Consider the following 26597-nt stretch of genomic DNA (forward strand, 5'->3'; position numbering starts at 1 on the left):
AATACACCGGCATTTGGTACAAACAAAACTGAAGCTAGTCAGCCTCGGAATAGCTTAAAAAAACAACCGACTCCCATTTTGCCACGGCTGTCACTGTTAGCGCTAGCAAGGTGAAAGCTAAAGACGAGCCACATCTGGCACTGATACGTTATTAAAATGGCTATTTATTATTTGTAGGCTCACCTCTGTCGTGAGAAGAAAGCTTCTGAGCAGATGTGACGGAAATTCATCTGCCTCGCCTCTCCAAAAAGCCACTATTGTCGCTGTTTGTTTGAGAAGACTCGCTTCTGAAATCTGACAGCGGCACAACGGAAACGCCCCTGCAAACTGATGACAGGTCGTTCAGCCAATCATCGCCGAGGGACGCTTCGTCGGCCCATTGCGATTGGGTAAAACCGTGCAGCGAGATGCTGCATTCACGGACATCCGCGATCGCCATTTAATTTCACTTCGTAGCAAGTCAGTCCATTTAAAGTACTGTACTGTAGTATTCATCGTGGAATTTTTTGTAAAGTATTTGTTGAATATTGTCTACAGCAAGTCCAAGAAATGAGCGTATCATGATATAATAAATTGCACACAAGTTAAACTGCCACGTAGTTGCATTGTCCATCTTTATTGCACAAACATGTAAAATGCATATTTATGATTATTCATATCACGAAATCTTGATTACATCATTAGGGTTTACTGTCAAAAATCTGATCAATCGATCATCCTTCGCGTAGGAATAGCAAGTTATTTGAAATGCACAATCCAATAAATCACCTTTCATCCTATATAGAGCACATAAAGCATCTTAAAGTATTTTATTTATTGACAAGAACTGGAATCTTTTCCTCTGATTGTCTTTTTTAACACACAATACATCCCACACACTAAAAGACCCTGCAAAGCGGTGCTAGATGAAGCAGATAATACTGCACACGTCACATAATTTACATAATACAGTCCTTCAACACCACTCGATTAAATCATACAAATACATACATAGGTCCTTCATAGTAAATTAAAGCAGCTTTTAACAAGACAGCAAAACAAATCTGTCCTATTGTAAACCAAAGCTGCTATAACACTGTACAACGTCCTTTAAAACATCTCAATCATAAACATTAAATGCACGCTCAGGTCACATTTACCAAATGAAAAAGTACCGTTAAGTGGTTCCAACAGAAACACACAGATGTAAATAGACACCCTGTGAAGGCACATTTTGCAGAGACAAATTCAACAACTTCTTTTCCCCTGATGTGTTGAGCAGCGGCAGCGAGAGGTTGTGACCATCTTTAGTTTGGTTCCACGTCGGTCTACGAATCGATGGCATTTAAAATATTCTAAATGTCGTGGCAATTCAACCGCTGTATTGCTTCCGTTTCACCATTTACATAAGCAGAGTTGAAACAAAAAAAAACATGCATAAATAATTTACAGGCACTGAAGACTATTTAAATCATTTATGGAGCGGGAAAATTACAGTCCTGAATAGAAAAAAGGCACTTAAAAAAATGAGACAAACAGCTTGTCAACACACTGGATTGGTAGCATTATAGGCCCTGTGCTGTAATGCTGCCAATAATATTGCTGCAAGATGTTGATTTAGCTTTACCTAATATTTGTGCTGGAAAAGTCGCATGTGTTTCCTGCCAGATGCTGGTTTATTTGTCAAGTAAGAGTTTGTCTTCTTTTCCCAATGCTGGTTGGTAATATATCCTCTTTATCGTTGCAAAAAGGTCAAAGAAACTCACATTCAGCTACAGCATAGTTGTAAATCTAAGAAGATACCCACAGAGCAGAAAGAAGGGGGGTTTGTTTCTCCTTATTTGAACACAGTGTACCGGAGCATAAACAGGCTTTGGTCTTTAAATGGTGCTTTTGTCTGCTGCTGCGGAGGCTCGTGATCGGAGCTCCACCTTATGAGCGTGTCCCGTTTTACATGTTCCAGTCCGCAGATGAACCACAAGCTGCAGACAAAGATCACAGAGACGGAGAGAGCAAGAGAGAGAGACAGAAAGAGCGAGAGAGAGAGAGAAAGAGAGACAGAGAGAGGCTCCAGGTCTTTTCTCATGATTCCTTTTCACCTGGGTATCGGAGGAAGAGGAGGAGCTCCTCTCTCCTTTTTAGCAGAACCTAGGAAGCAACAAAGGCACAACATTATTTTCTTCAGCTTTCCAAATGCTTTTAATTTTCTTCCACCAGGTGTCACTGCGACACCATCAGCCCAGTCTCCACCTATTTTTACTCCACGCAAGTACTTCCCGTTCATGTCAATAGCATCATTTACATATTTTACTTCTCTTACAGCCCAGCTGCAGAGAAACCCACAGTGAGTGTGTGTGTGTGTGCGTGCGTGCGTGCGTGTGTGTGAGTGCGTGTGTCACCTCTGCCATCAGTCTTGCCGATCTTGCTAGGGTAGGTCTTCTGGAAGGGTACGTAAGGCTCAGGCGGAGGGAAGTCCGACACGGGGTGAAAATTGAAGCGACACTCCCACTCATCTGTCAATAAAGAAAGGTGGAGGAAGAATCCGGGGGGGGGGGATGTGATTCTCTAATGGAGCTCGACTGGTGCAAAGCTTGTCTTTAAGCCACACCTACACCGACACCATCAGTTATTTACCCACCCTGGATCAGGCTGTGGTGAGAATTTTGGAAGCCGTTGCCCATGGGCGGAGGAGCAGGAGGGGCCCCACCCATCCCTGTCCGGTCCGGAGGGAGGGGAGGTCTACCTGGCCCAGTTCGAGGGGGCTCCGGGCCGGGTCGACCAACGGGAGAAGGAGCCGGTGATGACCTCACACTGCCCCCACCCAAATTACGTCCGGAAGGAGGAGGTGGAGGATGCGGTCCTTTTGGGGGGGTAGAAGTGAAAACATGTGATGAAAAGAGACCATAATCTTTTACAACAAAGCATTCCAACTCTGTATAAATTGATCGCGGCTGCAGACCCGTGTTTCGTGTTGAGGATTGGTTCCTGCCAAGAGACGGGGGTCTCCCATTCGGTGGAGGAGGGAGGGGTCCTGTCCGACCATGCAGGGCAGATGGACTGTGGCTGGAGAGGAGAGGAGAGGCAATTACATTTTAATCCGAACACACATCTGACCTCAGTGCATTTACACTTAAATAATACGTCAAATGGATCAGTACTTATTAAGTGAGCTGTTCCTTTGTGGAAGACGAGGAATGCTGTGGTCGTCGCCTGCAGCCGGGGTGGGTGGGAGCGGCGGGGGGCCCGGTCGGCCCGGCGGGAGAGGAGGCGCACCTCCACCCGAGGGTCGAGAGGCAGAGAAAGCTGAATGCTTGGCGTTCAGAGAGGGAGGAGGAGGAGGAGGGGGCACATCGCGGGGCATCGATGGCCGATGACCTCCCACCGGGGCTGGTGGAGGTGGGGGTCGGTCGTCTGCAAACGGAGGCCTCCCTCCAGGGACCGGCGGGAAGGAAGGTCGGCTGCTGTTTGGCGGTGGGTGAGGTGCAGGGGGTCCTGGTCGTGGCCCACCTAATGAGCCTCCTGGTGTAGGGGGGAGTGGTCCATGCCTCCCCGGTGGAACACTGGGAGGTGTTGGTCCAGAAGCAGAGCTGGTCCTGGGTCCTCCAGGTAAGGACGGTGGAGGCGGGCCCCCACGAGACTGGAAGTTCTGGTTTGGTCGGGGGGTGTTGGGGACCGGAGGAGGGGGACCCCCTGGGGTGTCTTGCCTTGAAGGGAAATTGGGTCGGCCTTTAGGAAGATCCGGGACAGGCCCCCGGCCACCAGCAGGAGCTACTGAGAGTTTGGGGCCTCCGCCACCACCAAAGGGTGTTGGCCCACAAGAGCGGCCCCCTGGGGGGAGCACGGGTCCTCGGGCGGGCCCCGAGTCTGAAGGAGGGAAAAGGAGCATGTATCATTAAAACATGGAGTTTTAGGAGCCACCAATTTCCCAGAGCCCTAGCCTGCATGTTGTTGGACCGTTGTCATAGCAACAAGCCGGGGTTCTCATTCATTCCTCTACCTACCGCTGGACTCCCTGTTCGCTGCAGACCTCAGTTTGGGCATTCCTCCTGCAAAAAGGCCTCCCAAACCTGCAGAAGCCCCACCACCGAAGCTTCCACCTCCTCCACCGCTTCCTCCTCCTCCTCCACTTCCTCCTCCTCCACCGCCACTTCCTCCTTTAGGTTCTATTATGATGAAAAAATAATACATTTTCATTTCTGTACACTATTTCCAATAAATAACAGTATTCTTACATACATTTGCATAAAGAGGTATCGTGGTTATTTAGGTTGGGATTAGTGATTGATCATCTAATTTAGATTAGAATAGACATCTTTATTATCATTCTGCGTCGTACAACGAATTTAAAAAAGAGCATACAATCCTTGAGGACAGTCTAGTTTAGCAGCACCGTGGGACTATGTCAGACTAATAATACGCTTCCCCTCTAGGGACAGTAAAAATAGACCTTATGCGGTGCTATTAAAGAGTTCTCGACATACTGTCCAAAATGGGTCCACTGCGGTCGCAGGTAACGGTTTTCTTTAATCTGGTTCCTTTGCAAATGTCGGTCAACAGAGCGCCCCTTCCTTGATGCTCCGTGCGGGACAAACTCGGCTTCTCTGTGTTGGCCTGTAACACAAACACACACAGACGAGATATAGCATTATCCACGAGACGCCCCTGCTGAGCATGTCCAACAGGACGGAGCAGCCAATTAGGTAAGGCGCTCAGAACAACTCACAAGACTGAAGGTGGGAGGAGGGGGAGGCCCACAGGGAGGTGGTGGAGGTGGAGGTGGAACTGGCATCTTCCCGTTTCCACTTTACACTGCCTGCTCTTGACGTTGGACGCTGGAGATAAGTGACACACACACAGGGAAGCAAGGGATGAAAACACAATACAGTACTTCATACGGTAGGAATAACTACAAAGTCGTATCATTGGCAACCTGCAGACAATTAGCGTTAGAAGAATGGCAAGAAAATAAAGTGAAAGAAAAGGAAAGAGAAGGGAGAGGAAGAACAAGAAGTTCAACTTCTTTTTGCAAGAGGAAAACAATCTGATGAGACTGCAGGCATCAGGTCAGGTGAAAGGCCCCGCCCCGACACAGAGGAGGCAGCCGGTTGGCTCTGCCTCTCACCTCCAGTCGCGCACACAGTCAGACCATCCTCTCGGTGCCCCTTGCTTCCTGCATGCCGCTGATAAACAGGAAGTCATCACACAACTCCAGCACCGCAGCACATCCGGTTCCCAGAATGACGATAGTTCAACACCCCCGGCCGTTTTGACACTCTCCTCCTTCCGCTCATGTGCATAACGCCTCCCTTTCTCCGTTCTCGTGCTCTTACCAGTTCTCTTCAGCGAAAAACGCAAAAGAAACAAAAGTTGCTGCTGACAGCGTGATGAGGGGAAACTGAGAGACCTGCTGCTACATTTAGAAACACAGCTTAGAAACGATTATGGTTTATGGCCTTTCTGTGAGGAGTTTGCATGTTCTCTCCCCGGTGTCTGCGGGGGGGGGGTTCTCTCCGGGGTTCTCCGGTTTCCTCCCACCGCTAAAAAAAAACATGCAACTTAGGTCCAGGTCGTTATTGAAAAAAGAGAATTCATCCTCAATTAACTTACCTGGTTAAATAAAGGTTAAATTGAATAAATAAATGGTCGGTACGTCCTTAAATATTCGGTCTCGACATTAACCTAAATCATCATCTTGAGTCAACAGAGAACTCGTGATCGAGCTGCTAATATAAATGACAGAAAGAGAGGAGAGGATTCGCACCGGCTTTTAAACACAACTAATCCATGAACACATCTATGATTAGATTACATTTTGGGGCAAATGAGAATAACATCAGCTGCCGGTTTAAGCTGCACTAGCTGCTAAACCACATTTCCATAAGGAGAGTAATTACAAATGGTTGTATTTCCACCCCCTTTTTTGTCTGAGGTTATTTAGCAAATTAACAGTCGAGCCGAACCGACCCTCGCGAGGCGGGCCGGTCGTCAGGAGAGCAGACGGCGAGCGCCGAGTCAAGCCTTACTTTATCCGTACGCTTGTTCAGATCGGATCGTCGCTTCAGCACTTTCGATCAGGACGCAGCCGCTCGCTCATCAGCTCACTTCCTGCAGCAGTGATGAAATGACGGTGACACAACTGTGGCAGATGAAGTCAGGCACGAAGGCGAGAGAGAAGTCCGCGTAACCCGATTGCTAATGTCTTGCAAAGGAAGTGGAATCAAAAAAAGAAAGCCGCCTTGGTTGTCATCGCCGCCGCCGCCAGAAAAAACAATTCCAACTGCAAAGTACAGTCAAACGCAAAGAGAGTAAAGAAGCGAGCCGAGTTCATGCGTGAGGCAAACGTCGCCCAGCTCCGGGGGAAAAGAGAAAGATATTCAGCTTCCGCCATAGGAAACAGGCCTGTTTGTTGAAATTCAAAATGCACTCAACACACACACACACACACACTGTAACTCACACACAGCCCAATATTAGCCAAGCATTGACAAAGGCTCTTTTGATAGCGAGAGAAGACCGATTCCAACGCTTTGAAGACACACGCAGAATAAAGCTCACATGTGTTTCAGGTTACAAATGGCTGTTAAAAAAAGAAAAGAAAAAGGTTTCTTCATCCCGTCGCCGAGCCTCCGGTGGACCAAGACCTCATTAGCGCCGTCCAGCCTCCGTTTGCCTCACAGAATCTGTTATACTCCTGTTGGGGCTGCTGTGGCAGAGTGGGTTTGTCCAGTGATCAGTAGGTTAGAAATAAATTTGTCGGCTGTGCAGAATCAGTGCTGAGTGGCTAAGCTAACATCCTGTGGTGTGTTCACCCTTACTCTGTAGCTCACACGCGCCGTCCGACACCAGACGCATGTCTGTTGATTTAGAGCTTAATTTGACCTCTTTGAACATTCTTCAAATAAACAAATTAGTGCTGAATTCATATCACGAAGGAAACGTGTGCAAAAACATTCTGTGTGTTCGACTTGTTAACAGGGATTTCTCTTTTGTGTGCGTTTCCTCTTTTGACACATGTGTTGCCTCCCCGATGTGACTTCAAGCGTGTCCGGCTATGGACTTGTGTTTTAACAGCGGTTCTTGCACGCATTTGCGCATTTGGGACTCAGATGCTTCTAAAAGTTATTACATATAAACTAATTGAGCAGCAACAACAAAAATCTACATTGACTGTTCTTTTACTTCCTATAAAGAAAACCAGGAAGAAATTAACTTTGTGTCGCACTTACAATAATTTACGTGCCAAGTTCCGTGTGACGCCTCCTGGGGATGCTTGAAAGGTTTTACTTTTATTGAGGATATCTTTAGTTAACAACATCTTTGTCGCTAAACCAAACATGTACTTACTCAATCTGTGTCCATAGAAGAATCAGCAGTATGTTCAGAAGGCAGTAGAAGCACCTTAATTCACTCCACATGCAGCTGAAATCAGACAACGGAGCGGAAGGTTAGCGGCATCTAAAAAAATAAAATGCAACTTTAAAAAAATTCTGCCCCCGAGATGAGGACATTCATTCCTCTTCCTGTGAACTCACATTCAGTATATACATATATATATATGGCTGTATGGCACTTCTCTGGCAATCAAAATGAAGTCTGCAATGAGGCTAAAGACTGATGTTTCAGTCATTCAGTTAGTAGTCGGTCGCTTTTCTAAAAGATCTGATCTCAGAGAAAATGCACTTAAATTTAATAAATAACAGGGGGGGGGGGGGGGGGTCTGCTCCAAACAAGCATGGTCCCCCGTCTGGCGGTTTGTAGGACTGATGATTGTACATCTGAGGAGGAGGAGGAGGCGTCAGGAAGATGAGACCAGAACAGAGGAGTGACTGTTCAGCCGGCTCTGACTCCGAGTCATCATTTGGGGTTTTTTCAGTCCTGCTGAATCTCAATTTAGCTCATTTACATCAGGTACACGTCCTTCCAAATGTATTCTGAGACACAAGGGGGCCCTCCCTTCCTCCCTTCCTCCCTCCCACGTCTGCAGAATTGCAGGAGTACTTTAAAAAAAAAAAAAGAGCGATGCCTTTTAGCTTGTTAGAAAATGCAGAACTGCTATTTGAGGCCTCAGCTCTTAAAGCTGCAGGACAGAAGGGCTCGCGTAGCGCCGTCGCAGCAGCCCCTTCCTGTGCTCTGTGTCACACTTCCTGTCTCACAACACAGTCGGGGGCGGCCTGCCAACGCACCATCGGCTGCACTTATATACCCCCCCCTCGTCCCCCCTCCCAGCTAGAGATCTCCAGCTCCAGAGTGGATTCTTAAAGAGACATCTTTCTCATGTGTGTTCTAAACCCATGTTAATTACAGAAGGGACTGGATAGGACGTCATTTAACTGCATTCCCATTGATGCAGTCCCATCGGTTAATGCTAAGCTAAGCTCAATGCAATGGGATGGGATGGGCCGCAGGGCATTGATCAGCGTGCTAAATGGCTTGGATGCGCTCTGATAGCCAATCGGATCAATATCGCCGTGGTTTTTCTGGAATATATGGATGCAGCAACACGTCTCTGGAAACACATCAGTGCTAATGATCACGCGTCAAACTGAAACTCTTTACGAGAAATTAAAACAGATGTTTTTGCATCTCGACTTCATTTCCACATTGAGAGGTTCCTCGTCCCTCAAGATTCAAGATTCAAGATTCAAGATACTTTATTGTCATTATGCGAGCATAATAAAATCGTGAGAAGGCCCACGGTAGCCGTCGTGCTGCTGTGAAAGGAGTCTGGGAATATTGTGTTTATGAGTTTAGGTCAGAGTCACATGAACATGAATGCAGCTTCCTGCAGGTCGGTCAGCCCCTCCAGATGACTCAGAAACCAACTTAATGCCTTAAAAATGCCGTCCAGATGCGCCAACTTCAGCCTTCTAAATATCTGATTTAACTGATCATCAATACATTGATTACAACACAACTAAAAAAAACAAACAAACAGATGTTTAAACGCATTACTGGTTTAACAGCACGCGGTCACGTGGTCCGACATCGGATTGGTAACGAGATGCGGGATCACGTGTCCGTGGACAGGAAACAGGGATGAATACAGAGAGCACAGAGCTGCATTATGTGTGCTCTCCTCTGCTGCACGCGCACGCGCACGCTAAACCAACGCACATGTCGCTCACTGCGCGCAAAGTCGTGTCCAACGGGCGCGTCACGCAACGCACGCGGATTCTCTGCAGCATCTCTGAGGAAATAACGCGAGATATTCGTTTTTAATAAAAGGGAAGCGACACACCCGGAATCAGTCACTTCCACACCGAAGCCGCGGGTTCGCCCCCCCCCCCCCCCCCAGCGCTCTGCGGAGGAATGCCAAGAACTCGGAGCTGAAACGAGTTCTGTGACAAAACTCGGAGAACATCGGAAAAACTCGGAGAACATCGGAATCCTTAACATAAACCCAGAGCCGGCACGGGAACCAGTTTGTTCAAAAAGCCAGCAGAAACAGAGATGCCACGTGTTATCATCGAATTCCTCAAAGCTTGCCGTTCGCGTGACGTCACCCACGGGCCTCCGGTGGAAGTGTGAGGTCAAAGCCATCTCGGTCAGATTAAATATCAAAACGCGGTGGAAATGATGCGGGACCCACGCACCAGCCGAGAAACGCGTCAGTCGGGGCTGGCGCGCGCCCACGCGTATCTAATAATACGTTCCGCGATCATCGCAGAAAGACGGAGTGGGATTCTGTGGTATGTGCAACCCACGGGGCGGTAATATCTCCTCCTGGTTCGGCAGGCAGGTCAATCTGACCCGGAGGGAGCGACAAGCCGAGCCTGGAACTGCTCCTCCTGAACGAGCAGGAGCAGGAGCCTTCTCTTCCCTCCCTCCCTATTAAAAGTTATAGTTTTTACACCAAATTCAGGCAGAAGAACTGGTTTTATAAGATCATAAACGTTCCGAGGATTCGTGGAGGTGGTTCTAATTTTAATAAACAAAATAAATGTGTTCTTTAAAAAAAACAAAAAAAAAACTATAGTTTTAATCAAGGAATATTATCACATGATTTTTCATGCAGTTGGAACACATGTAATGGATCACTTCACACTAATGTCAACACCGACACGCCCCTGAGTCAATGTTAGTCACATTTGTTCTATTTAAAAAAAGAGAAGTTTGAGTCTGGCTACGTCATAAAATGATCTGTCCATAAATTCCATAAATTCTGCAGAGTAATAATTGAAGACAATAACACCGACACAATGAAACTGTTCTGGTTTTCCTGCATGTGGAGAATAAAGACATTATTATTATTATTATTATTATTATTGAACCAGTCCTGGAATTAAATACGACTTGCATATACCACAAATATTCCACTACCCAACAACAGTTTGGGCAAAATAACTACAACTCGGGAGGCACGAAAACGCATCATCTCCACGAGCCAGCTGGTTGAGCGTCAGAACCCGCGTCAACTGCGGACTCCTGCATTTAAAACCAGCCGTAAACGCAGCATGTGCTGCTGATCGGCTCGGTTCGAGTCCCATGAGAGTTAAATGCAGTTAAATGACGTCCTATCCAGTCCCTTCAGAACAAACAGACACGGTTCTTATGGATGAAGTCAAAGGCTCTTGGTTTCTTTCCTCCGCCTGTGTGTGTGTGTGTGCGTGTGTGTGTGTGTGCGTGCGCGCATATACCCACCAGTGGGTCCCCTCGTCCCACCAAAAGTAAAGCTCAAGAAAATGTTTTAAACGCCGTTTTAGAAGCAGCATTTCTAATGACCAGCAGCTGGAGGCGGAAGAAGAGGACACGCCGTGGAACGTTCCCAACATCCCCGCCAGCGCTGCTGTTCAGCCCGAAGCGACCGAACGCTTCTTTCGAGGCCGAAGCGAACATTTTGTTTCGGTCCTTCTCCCCGCAGCTGTCTGGAAGATGACAACTTCTGCTCACACAAACTCGGGTCTAGCAGTTTCCCCTTCACCCCCCCCCCCCCAAAAAAAACAATCTTCCACGCTTACGCACGCGTTAAAGTCCCACCAAACTTACCCGAATGGTTTCTGGACCTACCTCTGTGAGTTTGAGGCGCGGTGCGCGGTTGAAAAACTTTCATCGACCGCCGGACCGAGCTCCGTGCAGCCGATCCTTACGCGTACAGAGGAGTTGAAGGCTCGCCAGCTCATCCAGAGCGCTGCGCACTCTGGGCTGAGCTAACCCTCCTACGGAGCTCATGCCCCAGGGGCGGTGCTAGAAAAGGGAGCGCTGCTGGGGCTCTGGGCCCCCGAAAATCAAACAACTATTGATGAAAGTAAAAATCTAGATACTGTATATTTAAATTCTTTTAAAATATTGTGAGCATTTGTGAATGTTTTATTTCCATATATTGCATATATAAAGAAAAAGAAATCATTTAGCTATGTAAACAGATGCACATTTAATAATTACCTGCGCCATGGCGGAGGCGTTGGTTTGTTTGTCTGTTAGCAGCATAACTCAAAAGGTTACCGACGATCCTGATGAAACTTTCAGGAAATGTTGGGAATGCTGCCAGGAACAGATTATTACATTTTGGCGATGATCCAGAAGAGATTATGGATTATGGATCCATTTGAAATTTTCATTAACATTGCAGTTTAAATTTGAGCTTCAAAATCTGTTCCTCAATATCTCGCACAAACAAATACAGGAATTGCGTTTTGTAGGTCTTTGCTTATAGCAGGCCCCGCGACATCCCGTTTCAGATAGCCTAGCCAAATGTGATGCTACTAAAAACAGGAGAGATTTCTGTGGATAAACTCTGTGACGTCTTCACAAGCCTGTCTAACTGAACTTTATTTATGTATCACTCTGGCGTATGCCGCTGCAGCTGTGCCGGCTGGGTTTCTTATCCAGGGTTTAAGCAGTGATGCAATGTTTCCAGAGGTGGAACAAAAGAGAAAAATCCTTTCTGTTCAAGTCTATCGAACAACAGTCACTTCCTCCAACAAGTAAATGTTATTCTAACATGCAGGCTCATTTATATGTATCAAATGGTGTTTAGTTGTCAAACTATATCCTCCTGAGACAGTTGTCATGTCCTCTGTCCTCTTTGTAGCTCTGGTTAAATAACTCTTAGAGGAAAGCCTGCTTGTTCAGCGAGGTTGGAGCGGGTGGTCAAAAATGTTGGACAACTCTCAGCTGTCGTTTTTTTTTTTTTTTACCAGATCTGATAAATAGGATCAGATTTCGATTTGCATCTTCCAAACATGAAAGGGAGATGTACGCCCCCTGCTGACCAATACAGATATGGACCTAATATAGCAAAGCATGCACATAAAGAATATCTGTGTTTAATAAAAACAGATTTATATTACTTGCATTTCAGAGAAGAATAAAACATCTTTAACCACAGGCGAGAAGTGTCGATGGAAAATCACAGCAAGGTGTTGCGTGCAAATATTCCTTTAAAATTAAATTACAAATAACAATGCATTTCACGACACCCAAAGTTTTCAGATGGAGGAAATAACACGTCGAAACTATTCTGCAGTAACAGTTTCAAACGCTGCTGACGTGGGCACATTCAAGAATTTACCATGTCTGTACTTTTCTCCAGGCCGTTCTGAAGCGGGCCGTGCAAACGACAATCCTGATTTTATTTTGCTGCCATCAGCAGTTGCAGAACAAGAAGACCCTGGCAGCCACATCTCAGCTATCAAACAAAGAGCAAAGCGAGAGTCACCGGGGAGACACTTCCGTTGCAGAAAGAGCCGGACTTATGGCAGAAGACGGTCAAGCCGATCGGCTGCTCAGACGGTCCTGCCGGACAGACACTGGTTGACGACCTCCAGCAGAGACGAGTTCTCCAGAGCCGCTGCCACTCTCTCTTTGTCCGCCAGCTGTTTGTTCACTGCGCACCAAAGATGAGTGAAATGAGATGTATAATATTACACAAATGATTGGGGGATATGTGATCTAAAAGTCTTCTGACCTGCTTCCTCCGAGGCGTGAGTTCCTGGAGTGATGTGGACATCAATCTGAGTGGAAACAGAAAATATGTGGTTCATATCAACACAGTCAACGGTAGCGAAGTTCTACATCGACACACGTACTTTGAACCTGTGTGGCAGGGAGCGCAGCAGTTTGACTTTGATTGACAGGCCAATGAGTGTTGCCATGCTACAGTGAGGGATGGTGGGTGTGAACTCAACATCCACGGTGCTTCCGGGATCGTTTACCTGGGAAAATGAGGCCAAAAAAGGCAAGTCTGGTCAGTGAAGACAAATGATCAACAATAATTAACTTGGAACATCCATTCCAACTCATTTTATCCTCCAACTCAGTCTGTTAATGAGCCACAAAAATGATATGAACAACATTTCCTAATCTGATTGTATATCCACCACGCAATGACAATAAAGGCTTTCTATTCTATTCTGTTTCTAAATAAAAACAGCATTAAAACACACCGATACAGGTTCCTACCTTGACTCTAATTGGCTCCACGACATTGAGTTCCTCCAGAGTCAGCGGATGCTCCGGGTCCTTGATGGCTCTGATCAGATGTAACTGATTAAAGAACTTACCAGAGAACAGTTGTTGTTGTTATTTTTAGTTAAAGCAGAAGTAATTTGACTGTATTTTGGTGCAAAACACCTCAAAGATTATTATTTTTGTACTTCATTTTTAGTTTTGAACCAATGCATTAACTCAACTGACATTTATAACCAAATGACTTCAATTAAGCGTATAAGTATATTATTAACATAAAAATAATAGTAAACAACCAGCTGTAGGTGAACTCTCTAAAATGTATTAAATGTGTTTACGTCACAGCATCTCATCTCGTAACTCGCCATTTTTGAAAGAAAAAAACTAAATCACAATGACTCATCAGTTTGAGGGGAAAAAAGAAATTTAGGAAGATACTCTACAGAACATTTTAAAACTTCTATCCTTCCAGGAACAGCACTTTTCAGTAGCTTGGAAAAGTTACACAATAAACGTTAATGTTATGTTTTTGTTCATTTTCAACACGAACATTCACATTGATTGCCGTTTTCAAATTAACGAGAGGATATCGAATATTTCTCTGTCGTCGATGGGGTCGTGGACGTCTTCATCCTCGTCGGTCGCGGCCAGCCGCCTCTCCCCGGCCCGCTGGAAGACGACAGGGTTCGCGTTGTCCAAATGGGCCCCTCCCGACATTCTGAAGAGTTATTCCAGGTTTAACAATGAGGTTCTAACACAGATAAAGCCGAATAGCTATGAATGTCGCTCCACCACGGTTCCGCAAAATGTAGAGCAAAGCACCAAAACAAAGACTTCCTGTCTCAACGGAAAGCGATTGGGTCCAAAAGGGTTTCTTAAAGGGACAGTACGCTACAGTTTGGTGCTCGACCGCGTCGATTCCTGGAAGCTGTGTTGGGGGGGAAATATTTCAGTTCACTTTATTATTATTATTATTTATTTATTTATTTTAAATCTAGATTCTGAAATAAAGTTAGGTCGCGTTTAAAGCCAGAAATCGTGTTTTTCTTCTACTTCTTTTTTTTTTTTTATCAGGAAAGACTCTCAGAATTGTGAAAATTCTGCAAATGTGCAAAAGTATTTGGAGGCTGCATCGGTTCCTCGTCACTGGAAGGAGAAATGACGGCAGCAGCAGCAGACTCGGGAGGAAAAAAGGCTACTTGAACCTGCTTAATCCCACGAGGAGACAAAAAGGGTCCGCTCCCTTTAAAGGATAGTTGTGATTCACTTTTAGACCCACAGATGGCAGAATCTGCCAATTTTATCTCTCGACAGTATCATCATTCAAATGTTGTGTTGTCTATCCTGCACCAGAGAAGCAAAAAATATTTACCTGTCAGTTATTATGTTAAACAATTAATGAGTTCCCTCCCTTTAATACGACAGTGCTGTTTCTGTTGAAATTCACTACTGTGTATTCATTTAGATCTGTTCCAATAATATTAACTTCAACAACGAGTAAAGTAAAATATCATTACATTTTCAGTCCAGCCTCACACTCTGCTTTTCTGTTGGCAGGCGGGCTCTCTGCAGATGCTGTAACAGTTCTAATGAATAATAAGGGCTGATTGAGAGCCGAAACAGGTCGGTTCAGATTTAGCATCTGGACAGGACAGGAGTCAGCAGAATGCGTTCTTCTGCGTTCAGCAATCTGTGCTTTCAATGAAAATGAGATGCTCGTCCTTATTTATTATTTACTGAATATCACCATGCAACGGCAAGGGCGAAATAAAAAACAAGCATTAGAATAACACCCCAAAATAAATAAATACCAGCTAAAGAATGACAGTGAGATTTGGACTATGTGGAATATGAAGCAGCGCAGAGTTCACTGAGCTGCCGCCCATCAGCTGCGGTTCAATACACTTGACATGCATTTTCAATTTCGAGCTCAGGTCAGAACCCTGATTCAGAAAGCAGCAGGAAATACTTGCCCCCTCCCCAGAAAGAAAGCACACACTCCATTCAAATAGGAATCTTCGCTCAAAGATGCACAGTGGCATCGAGGCACGTGAAATGAACACTGCAGACAGCCTTCCTACAGCAGTCGGTCAATAATGACGACAAGGTTGCTGTGCAAATGAAGGTCTGAGCATCACGCCATCATATTGATGCCATCGTTTCATATCTCCATGTGCAACATTATGGGAATTTACTCACTGTTTCATATGAATGTTGTCGGAAAAAAGACACCAATAAAGAGGTAGCAGCAGAGAATCAAAGTCTAACCACATGCAAAGGTATCCCGTTTCTGAGTAAAGCAGAATTTATTTGTTAAATTGCTAAATTTAGCTAATAAAATTCACATTTGGAGGGTGATTAAAAACTCACTTCTATCTGCAACTTGCTGATTTGTCAGTCGGTTTGGCCTTGATGAACTTGATGAAGCTGGATAATCAGGCAAATAATTAATAGCCATTCGTAAGGTGAAAGAGCTCGCTGTTACTCATCCCATCCGCGAGGAAATAATGTCATTTATTTCCTCGCGTGGGGATCAGAGATGTCTGCAGCGAAACAGAGGAGGATGAACCAGGTTATTCATTTACATCCCTCGTAATGGTCGGGGTTATCATCATCCACCCTCCTCCGGGCGACGCTGAATGTCAGGAGAGCTGATGAGACGCACTTTAAATGACTCTCAGAGAAAATCACCTGCATTTCACAAAGATGAAGAGGAAGCGTCTGCTTCATTCCAGCCGTTCAGCGAGGAAGGAAAGTTCAGAAACAGGAGGATGAAATCACCCTTTCCTCAACGCCACATAGAAGGGATTCGGAGTGTAGAAACAAATTGTTTGCAAATTGCAAATTATTTATTACATTTGTTCAACTTGAGCTATTGTGATGCTAATTATAATAACTGAGTCATCTCTTCCTACCAGCAGCTTTATCTTCATCATCGTCATAGTTCATTTAAGATTCATTCATTCATTCGTTTTCTACCGCTTCTTCCACTTGCTCGGGGTGAGAGGCAGGGTACACCCCGGATGCATCGCCAGCGCCCCGCGGGGCCAGACAGAGACAAACAAGCATTCACGCACAACACGCACTCACACACTACGGACAATTTTGAGGCAGCCAATTGACCTAAATAGCATTTTTTTTGGAGGTGGGAGGAGCCTGGAGAAAACCCACGCAGACATGGGGAGAACATGCAAACTCTGCAGAGATTTGCTCAATCTATGTATGTATGAATAAAACTGTGTTACAATAGTTAGGGGGGGGGGGGGGGGATTGTGATATACCGGTAATCAGTAGTCGTCTGTAAGCATAAAGTAGCAAAAGACAATAAACTAAAGCTGCTCCTAACAGGAACATTTCAGTAAATGCCCCCCCCCCCTCCCCACACCTACCCATTCTGCCTGGGTTGTCCGGCCATGTCAGGACTTTGAAGCAGCTCATTAGATTCCTAACGCTACCTGTGGAGCTCAGATTGATCGCAGCCTTTATGTTTGGTGTGGGCTGAACCACTGGAGGTTGTATTTCCAGACGCAGCCGTGTGTTATCTTCACACTGGGGGAAAAAGCACAGCTCAAGCTGCTTCCTGTGGATGTATTAATGATATTACATAGAAAACACACTGTGCCCCTCCTCGTTTGTGTGTGTGTGATTCACAATGCAGAGATAAGATGATGTCTTTTCATGTCTCCACTTTTTGCTTTATTTGTATTGGCCCTGTCTGCCCTGTGAGTTTTGCTTTCTGCGCCTGCATCCAGTTCTTTATGTTCCTTTCACATATGAGACAAACTTAATGGCAGCTGTCCATTAAAAGCTGAGATACAACATAAATGACAGGAGCGGGTGAGCCGACAGACACATTTTCCTGAGTCAACAGGCAACCTGTAAACCTTGAGACGGCTTTGAAGCGGCAGTTGTTTTCAAGATTTAAGTTTATATAAGAAAGACTAAGATGAATGTTCCTGCTGTCAGTGGGTAGATAGGGGAGAAACAGAGAGAGAGAGGGAGCGTTGGGTTTTACAGCCTGATGGGCTCGAGGTGGAGGAGGTGGAGACAGTGACACATGAAGGTGCAGCGATAGAAAGGATTTCGTATCGATTCAACACAAGCACACCAAATCCACATTCTGTCACCGCTGTGACCTCACGTCTGCTTGAAAAGCTCACAACCTGCCAACAAACAACTTGTTTTTCTAATCCACTGCTGTGATGAATTCTCTTTTGGTTATTTATGACTCCGGCCCTCTTCTGTGGGTGCAGCGAAACCGCATTGAAACCGCTTTAGAAATAGCTGGCCACAGATTCTCTACAGCCTTGTTGCACCTAAAGGATGGATGTCTTCAACGCTATTATGCTTGCAGTTGAGGAAAGTTCGCATCATTGGTTGAGTTTTTTTCTGTACAGTTTTATTCTGTTAGCCTACTGAGTAGAACTGAACCTTAAATGCTGATGTAAACGCTGAGGTCCATGTATTCCAGTCAAAGCTGCATTTGTTTGCACGCCTCCGCAAATAGAAAATGTGTGTCCAAGGACAGACGCCTTGCTATACTGGGAAAATAAACTCAATTTGTGTTAATGTGGGACAAAAACTGCAAAATAATATCGGACTGAGAAGAATCGCTCTGGTTCTAATGTGGCTTTCAAATTAAAATGCACATCTTATTTTGACCTTTTTGCACTGTTATTGGCTAAACTAAACAGAATCTAAACATTTCACAACAGCTTCAGCTCAGACATTGCACCAAGTCACCAAATGAGATTATGAGGCTGTGAGATTATTAAAAAATATATAAATATATGATTGCTCTGTGCTATTATTTTCTACTTTTCCCTCGGGTGTGATGTCATTCATATCAACTAAATGAAGCATTCTTCTGCTGAAAGGTGCAGAACTAGCACCGCCTGAACATTTCATAGGCTCATATGAATTCTCTGTGCCTCCAGAGCAAAGGTGCCAGACTTGCGTGGCATTTTGGCTTAATGAGTGACTAGGGAACGGCATGCTCTCAAAGTAATGAGGTTTATTCAGAAAGGCCAATCTGCTGACCAAACGCGTCTGTTCACCTTTCCCGTGGATCACTCGTGGCCGTTACAGCAGATTTCCTCAACAGGCTGAGCAACGAGACAAGAGGCGTTGTTAAATAAGTCACTGGGAAGGATGTAAGTCATGCAAATGACCTCACAGCGACAGTAAATCCAGTCCAATATGTATTCAGGTCTGCATGGAATATAGTGCTGAAAACAATTCACCCTCCCTGCTACATGGGAAGCTTCATGCCCCCCCCCCCCCCCTCCCCCGCGAGTAGCCCTTTAACAGTCCATGTTCAAACCTAGTGTCTCTCAAAACACGTCAGACCCCGGAATCAGTCACTGATTGGTCAATCAACAGCCTCAATCACACGGAAGATGAGTTTAATGAGGCTGCAAAAATCTATTTGTTCTGTATAAAAATGTGTGTGTTTTTAAATGATTTATTTTATCCCCAGAGTTACAGAAAATTATAGGATTTTTTGGGGGGGCTAATAAAAGAAGTGAAAATGATTTGAAGAATAATACTACAAAGACAAGGGCCAGGTTTTTAATTTTAGATCCAATATAATCGCACCATTTTTAACCCAGTGAGTTGGATTTACCCTCAAATGAACCCTAATTAAGTCCCATTAAGCTGCTGACGACAAACCGTAATAACACCGACTACCTACTGTTTGGTTATATAAATGCATGCAGCATTCATTCACAGACAAACTGATCTATAATTTGAGTGGAGATCAAAAAGGTTTCCACATTAGGCGGGACATTTAGCTCCGTCAGATCTTTCATTCTGCGTCTAAACCTGTTCATGATATATGCAAATTAAAAACTCCATGGTGACATTCTGTAGCCTGAAAGTCAAAACGATTGAAATGCGATGTGGACATTTGGGCTTTTTAGACAACATTTCAATTCTGAGTTTCAGAAACAAATGGCGGGTGCTAAATGTAAAACAAAGCACTGAGTTCGTTCTCCTGCCAGACAGATGGCGGCTCGTCACTCGCTGCCAGTCAAACACACTGAGGCAGGCGAGGGCAAAGTGAGCAGAGATCCAGGCCAAAATGTCCAGCAAGCAGGAAAAACACTAGTGGGAATGGAAAGTGTAACTTGTGTGGATTACGCGTGTGTCCTCCCAACCCCCGCGTCTGCGGTGTCGACTCTGACACGTAACGGCTAAAAATCCCAACCTTGACGAGTCCGACATCGAACATTTTTCTATGCATGTATGTATAATTGAACAGAATATGAAATATTTAATTCAATGAGGAAGCCAGGATGGCGGTGAAAAGTGAGGCTCTCTGCAGGCAATCAAGTCAGTTAAAGGGTGACGGATGAAAATGAACATGATGCAGATTTTAATAACTCATCACTCTCATGTGTTTTCTTTTCCTCCGGTTGTCACATCGTAGCACGGACCAGTGATGGCACTTTCCTCTCCTCCCCTCGGCAGCATGGCCCACCCTGTTTTCTTGTGTCCTGTTGCTTTTTCAGCAATCTTTCATATTAATTGACCTGTACGCTGTTCATATTTAGACATCCTCCGCTGTCAGAGTCAGATGATGAATCACAAGTTGAAAAAAATTAAATTCAACAGCATGAAACGTCAGACGGATGACTCAGCATCAGCCGGACCAGGAAATCCATTAAAATGTTAGCAAGCACAAATTCATTGTCTCCTGACGAGACAGTTGTGTGATCTTGTCGATCAGCAGCTGTGATCTGTGTATTTATGTCCGACACCAGAAAAGCTGGTAATAATCAACAGATTTGGCTCCCCGGGGGTCGCACTCGCGAAAGTGGAGTGGAGTGGAGTGGGGGGGGCAGGACCAGCTGATCAAAGGAAAGAGGAGGAAAAAAGCTGTGCCACCCAGAGGCAGGTTTTCTCAAATTAAAAACTTTAGGACTCATACATGATGCAGAAGCATCTTAGAGAGAGAGAGAGTCCTCCACGCTTTCGGCATACATTTATTCTATATTCACGTCTGAAACAAGCTCCCCATTAACCCCCCCGAAACCCGACGCCTGTGATGCAAAAAGAGCTGCATCACCGTCCCGTACACTCATTAGACCTTCCATTAACTCGTCACCTCCGCGGCTCACGACAATAAACTGCAAACCGTTGGCATTTCACACAGCCCAGTGATTAAAAGCGTGCATCTTAAGTAACGGAGATGGATCTGGATTCAAAGGCCTGCATGGAGGAGCTCTCCAGCTGAGACCCCCCCGAGTGGGTTCGCCGCTCGGCTTTAAATGTGTCCTCAGAGCTGCTGCTTCAGTTAAAGAGCAAAGCGACGCACCGAATCTTATCATTAGAGGGAAATAAACATGAAGTCACTTTGGGATGAGACAAGTTGTATTGGTTGTTTGCAGCCTTTTTAGGTTGGTGTGTGTGTGTTTGTTTGTGTCGGGTCTGGAGGTCTTAAACACAATTGAATATTCGTTTCCTTTGCTGAGACCCATTTTTTCTCACACAGGATTGCAATAAATCATTAAAACACGATCTATCTTCTGCCCCTTTTCTCCGATTTCATTTAACAGCTACATTAAATTCAACTCCGTTTTTGAAATAATTTGGATCAAAACCATCTAGCAAATAGCAATATTTACTCTTCACTAACATCTTTAGGTCCTTGGGCAGGGTGACGGTAAGTTCTTCGCATCCCCACCTTGTTCATTTATGTGTGTGTGTGTTAGACAACAGTTTTAGCCTCTCTGTTGTCTGACTGAATGTTGTGGGCCAAAGTAGTGTTCTCTTCCAGCCGAGCAACTCCTGTCAGTTACGATCGAAGGTCGGCAATGCCTGGAGATCGTTAAGGCTGTGAGGCGTCTCGGCACAAAGACCTGCACGTAATATCGCGCTTAACGACAGCGTCCATACGCCTGGAATGCCCCCCCCCCCAAAAAAAAAACATCTCATCGTAAAAGCTTCCAAAACACACAAATTCATTCCCCCGCCGTGCAGGAAGGTCGAAAGCTGGTGAGAAAGAATCAGCTGGAGAAAAACGTAAGAGCGGTGATCCGACTCTTTGGTGCATTAACAGGTTCGGCTTCTAGTTTCCCTCAAGTGTTCACCCTTATGTTGTCTGCAATTTGGCAGTCAGTGCATGAATATATTTAGTTAATTTTAACAAAGTAAATGCAGTAAAAGTTCAACGTGAAAGCTTCCACTTATTTATATTCCTCTGCACATGCTGAAATTTTAATATAATCATACAACTTTTAGTACTTTTGAAAAGAACAGAGCGCGTCAAGAGTATAATAAAAGCATGCAATAGCAGATGAATATGCGAAATGCAAATGCCACGAGAGACATAAAATATTTACAACGGCCTCGCTGACAATGGATGTTCAAGGACTGAGAAAAGAAGCTGTTTTTTGCAGCTGCTTTCTGCTTCAAAGGTCTGCTCACCTGCAGAGAGCACCGGAAAACCGAGAGCACTACAGCATCATCTGCTGATCAAAGGAGAACTGATCCAGAGTCAGCTAATCGGATACAGTATTATTATTTTTTTTGATCATGGCCAATCATAGGGTTAGGGAATGTTGCCATTAAAAATAGCAGGAAAATTAAAAAGATGACGTTCCTTTTTACAAAAGCTTGTCTCTCTTCAACATAAAAGAGTGTTATCATCAACGTCATCCCTAACCAACCGAAGACTGGAGTTCCCCAGCAATGTACTTCTATAATAGGATTATGCTATGACATCAATTTGTATAATGGCTTTTATAAAAGGCTACGCTAGTTTCTGTTGCAGTGTCTACAGTTCAGACCAGTTTTTCCTGGTCGGTCTCGCCACCGCATGTTGTTTGTGCAATCTTTTGCCACTTTCTTGGTTTGTTTCTGAGTTTCAGCGTTGCTCTGTATTCTGCTTTGTGCACTCGGTTGAATAAAAGAAAAGAAAGCAAAGCAAATGTTTGATGCTTGCTGCTGCAACACTGATGATTGTCACACACTCTCTTGGTGGGATATGCGTTCAATTGATTTGCAGCGACTGGCGCGCAAACACTGGAGCTGAGCTACACTTCATGACGATAAAATCTGACTGCTGGAATCCTCCTAGACTAGAGCCTGACGGGACCCGGGGTGGCTCTTTCTCAAAAATGGAATCTCCAGTGTGATTTCTGCTGAGGGATTTTGGCACCGGAGAGAGTCTCCGGGTGTTTTTACTGACTGAAGTACTGCTCTCTCTCTCTCTCTCGCTCGCTCTCCCTCCCTCCCACCTCCATCCTTGCTGCGGAGTCAGGTGGATGTTGGCGAGCGCTGCAGACGCAGAAGTGCAGAATTCACCAGGGATCTGGGAAGTGTGAGTGTGTGAATGAGGAGGAGGAAGAGGAGGAGTGGAGTAAATAGAGGCTCCTTCTTCACCCACTGGGCTTTGCTGCTGCATCCTTCCACCTCAACATGGATATCAGGAGTAAAAAGATCCAGGGAATTACTGCACAGGTTGTCCTGACACTCTTCTTCTCACACTGGGTAACAAGAGGAGGTGAGTGCGGTGAGATGTTGTTGCTCTGATGCTACAAGCTAACAGTTTTCATCCTAAATGTTTTTCCTTTTTGTGTGTGTGTGTGTGTGTGTGTTGCTCTTTTATCTTAATCAGTTTTTTTTTCACCAATTGTTCAAACTAAAACAACGTTTTTTTTTCTGCATGTTACAAAAACTTTTTTTTTCATTTATTTTACACTTCTTACATAATAATTATTCAGAGGTGGAGGAGGAGGTTTTCTAAGCATGTGGGTTGAGTACATTTCACTGAGTTGCCCTTTATTTGTTCCAGTAGAATTTGTTCCTTATAGAATTCATCACTGTTCATTTTAAGTGTGGTTTTGTGATCCAGCAAAGACTTGTTTCCTTTTTATATATATATATATATATTTCTGTCTAGTTTCTGGAATGAATCTTTCAAGGAAAATATAACCGTTTTCCCAAAAAGCCAGCGTCTCAGCGCAACACGAACAATAAGTTATTCATGATGCTGATCATGCAAATGTCACGTCAGCAGAAGGATAATGGAAGCTGTGCTTTCTTACGCATGCTGGCGTGTTGCTGACACGGCAACGACAAAAGCAGGAGCAGGTTGTACGTTCTCTGTGTCATGACTTTGATGCTGTGCAGACATGCATTTGGAATCTGGGGAAATATTTCCTGGGTGTCTGAGGTAATCAATTGTTTATTGGGGATTCACTTTGGAGAGAATGGGGACAGAGACATTACAACAACTTATATGAGGCTTCAAAAAGTGAAACAAAGGAGATAAAGACATATCTTTTCCCTGAGGGGAAGCAGTTTTGAGCAATCTGAAAAAAATATTCTGTAAAATCCTAAAAGGGGTTTCCGAACCCCCCTTTTTTCCTCTAAAGATGCAGCCTATCACACTCATACATTTCTCCAATGCCTGGACTCTCCACTTGGAATTTGACTTTGGTTTAATGCTGATCCAGTGCCACAGGCAAGGTCTGACTCGAGCTATTTGTCAGGGCGAACAAAAGAGCTATCGCGAGGAGGCAGATGTTCGGGGTTTCTGCGGCCGATCGGCTGCCCTGCTCTGCTCCACGGCGGCAGATCATTCATGTAGCGGAGGCGGTGAGCGAGGTGGAGGGAGATGCCGTTCTGTGGCGTGATGCCCGAGCTTGATGGCTGACATGTCTGTCGAGCGTTCCTTCATAAAGAATCCTTAAGACCGAAGGAGAAAGAAAAGGTCCACCAGCAGCTCGTTTGAAGCGGCTCTCCGGAATCAAGTATTGATTTTCTTGTTGATTGATAGGGTGATGGGTGCTCCACCACAAATATGAACGGCACAAACTTTAAGGGGATTGAAAATCATGACCATTGTTGACCCCCCCCCCACTTTATGGATTGAATGGCGTAGAATTTTAAGATCCTCATCCATATAAGTATTCACAATGTCATGGGCTATTAATATAGTTTGGAGGGTCTGGGATTCTGCAGCATTCTGCGTTTTCTGAAGGTGCTGCGTAGAACCAGAAGAGCACCTGGCAGAGAAGCCGTGAACACCTCATGCAAAGCAGAGCCAGACGGCTGCAGAATCAGAAAGCTGTGAGGCTAATTGGATGTGGATGGGAATCTGTATCCTCTCACTGCCGGCGTGAAGTAGGTTAGGGAGTGACTGCAACCATGTTTCCTGCAGATATGCAGTATGTCACTGAACTTAATCTCAGGGATTAATCCTCTTTATTTATCAGCAACAGCAGAGATAACACTCAATTTACTTCACCGTCATAAAAATGCTAACACCAGTTCAGTATTTAGTCTTTGCCAAGTCTCTCTAAATATAAGTTCTGCCTTACCCAGATGAAGCAGATTTATTTATTTCTACTTTTTAGACTGTTTTTGTGTGTGATGAGACCAAAAATCTGTGACTGTATTGAGGTAGATTAAAGTTTAGGAGAGCTCGGCTGCACTTCAGGAAAAACTCATATAAAATAATAATATATGTATATATGCTGCATAAAAAAATCCTTTTAATGATGTCACAGTTGTGAAATAGCGGAGGAGAGTCAGCTGGACTGAGGAAGGGCGGAGGCTCCTGGTGGAGCAGCCGGAGGGAGGAGATGGTGTCGATGTGGGCGACTGTCATTAGGACACCGAGGTGAAGGCAGTCAAATTCACATTGCAAATGTCTGATCAAAAGTGTACAAGTTCCAGCCTCCAGTGATTTAGGAATGGGAATACTGTATGTCAGGATTAACTGGGAAGTAGGATGTTCAATTAGCTCCTGAAGGGAAATCTGACAAGCTAACAAGCTAACTAGCCTTCACGCTAAAACCACTTCCTGTTCTTTTACACTTTCTTTGTGATGATTCAGAAACACTAACTAGACATGGAATAAAATGGGGTTGTATTAACAAGAGGATGGCAGGTCGGTATTTGTGGTTCATTCATACGTATATTCAGGTTTCATCTGTACGTTTATTAAATTACCTTTTTTATTAATCATTCTCCAAAGTGATGAAGATGCTGAGCTTCTCCATGGGAGTGACCAGGTTGGATTAGAAATGAGACAGTAAGAGGGACAGTGAAGGTTAGACTTTTTGGAGACAATGTCAGATAGACCAGACTTCGATGGTTTGGACATGTCCAGAGGAGAGACGGGGACTATATCGGTAGAAGGATGCTGAGGATGGAACTGCCAGGAGAGGCAGCCATGAATGTCTTCTGATGAAGTCGAGGCTGCACCGTCGGCTGGCGGCACAGGCGCGTAACCATCAGTCCGGGGATGAGTGGTCCGGTCGTAAAACTGAGGCCCGTGTCCATCGATCTGACTTCTGTATCAGACCGGAGCGCCGGCTCCCTGAACGCACACTCATTCATCGCCGATCCCGTCAGCTCCTCAGATGTCTTTCAGTTGAGAATAAAGACGACAATAACGGAGAAGTGAAAGACAAAGACGGCGCTGCGGAAGAAAGAGGAGGCCGTCACGGCGATGGCGTTTACATTGTTGAAATGCGTCCCTCTATATAAGCTCCACGTAGCCTGGATCATGTCTTTGGGGCTTCGGAAGCTTCCTGGATAAAGAAATGTGAAACATGCACACACTGGACATGTTTCCAACTTGCTCTTGCTGTAAATCACCATCTGTTCCTTTTTTCACACCAGGCTGCCACGAGGGAAAATTAGATCTTCGTAAAAGCGGGTGCAGGAGAAATGTAACCGGCATTCAAGCCCGTGGCTGACATTGAACAACGTAGGAAAAAGCTGAGTCCAAGCCAAAACTCTCAAGATTAGGTGCATGATGAGCGATTTAATGACTAAATGAGCTAATGACATGGAAGAGGGAACGGGATGAGAGCCCACCTACGGCTTCCCCAGCACCAAAGTACTTCTGAAACTTTTTCTGTGTGTACTTCAAATAAGAGTCAGATGCTTGCTCGATTAAAGCCAGACTCGGATGTACCGAGCTGAGACCGCAACAATGAGAAATGTCCAAATCCAAATTAATTATTCTGTTTAGCGTTCAAAGAATATTGACCTCCCCCCCCCAAAAAAAACCCCTCCTCACTGTCTCTCTTCTACTCGCTCCACCTATCAGATATTATTCCCTGTTAAGCGCCGTTCAGATTTAAGGCCAATTATGATGTCATGGCAGGCTGTCCACCTCCTCCGGGGAGGAGACGCTGCAGATTCTCAGAGCTTGCTCTGTCCACACTCACACACACACACACACA

The 26597-nt window shown here is 45.0% G+C and overlaps 3 protein-coding genes across 3 annotated transcripts in view; 1 reads left to right on the forward strand and 2 right to left on the reverse strand.

The window, feature by feature from the left end:
* Nucleotides 1-594: 594 nt before the first annotated feature.
* wipf1b (WAS/WASL interacting protein family, member 1b) lies at nucleotides 595-11050 on the reverse strand. The gene is made up of 11 exons (XM_068741255.1): nucleotides 10987-11050; nucleotides 7324-7398; nucleotides 6003-6084; nucleotides 4703-4811; nucleotides 4461-4590; nucleotides 3981-4142; nucleotides 3138-3843; nucleotides 2939-3042; nucleotides 2618-2839; nucleotides 2379-2492; nucleotides 595-2127 (listed from the first exon to the last, which is right to left on the reverse strand). Exons 4-11 carry the CDS (start codon nucleotides 4766-4768, stop codon nucleotides 2075-2077), a joined length of 1557 nt encoding a protein of 518 aa, XP_068597356.1. The 5' UTR covers nucleotides 4769-4811; nucleotides 6003-6084; nucleotides 7324-7398; nucleotides 10987-11050; the 3' UTR covers nucleotides 595-2074.
* Nucleotides 11051-12225: 1175 nt separating this feature from the next.
* Nucleotides 12226-14212, reverse strand: ciao2b (cytosolic iron-sulfur assembly component 2B). Its single transcript, XM_068741293.1, has 5 exons — nucleotides 13975-14212; nucleotides 13381-13458; nucleotides 13008-13133; nucleotides 12887-12932; nucleotides 12226-12805 (listed from the first exon to the last, which is right to left on the reverse strand). The coding sequence occupies exons 1-5, from the start codon at nucleotides 14101-14103 to the stop codon at nucleotides 12705-12707; spliced, it is 480 nt and encodes a 159-aa protein (XP_068597394.1). The 5' UTR covers nucleotides 14104-14212; the 3' UTR covers nucleotides 12226-12704.
* Nucleotides 14213-22812: 8600 nt separating this feature from the next.
* The window catches only part of LOC137896117 (contactin-associated protein-like 5), a 34609-nt gene continuing 30824 nt past the window's right edge, over nucleotides 22813-26597 (forward strand). The window contains exon 1 of the mRNA XM_068741645.1: nucleotides 22813-22897. Coding sequence (XP_068597746.1) covers nucleotides 22813-22897 — 85 coding nt within the window. The remainder of the gene's footprint in view (nucleotides 22898-26597) is intronic.

This window comes from Brachionichthys hirsutus, chromosome 7 (assembly GCF_040956055.1).
Source record: "Brachionichthys hirsutus isolate HB-005 chromosome 7, CSIRO-AGI_Bhir_v1, whole genome shotgun sequence".
NCBI classification, from domain to species: domain Eukaryota; kingdom Metazoa; phylum Chordata; class Actinopteri; order Lophiiformes; family Brachionichthyidae; genus Brachionichthys; species Brachionichthys hirsutus.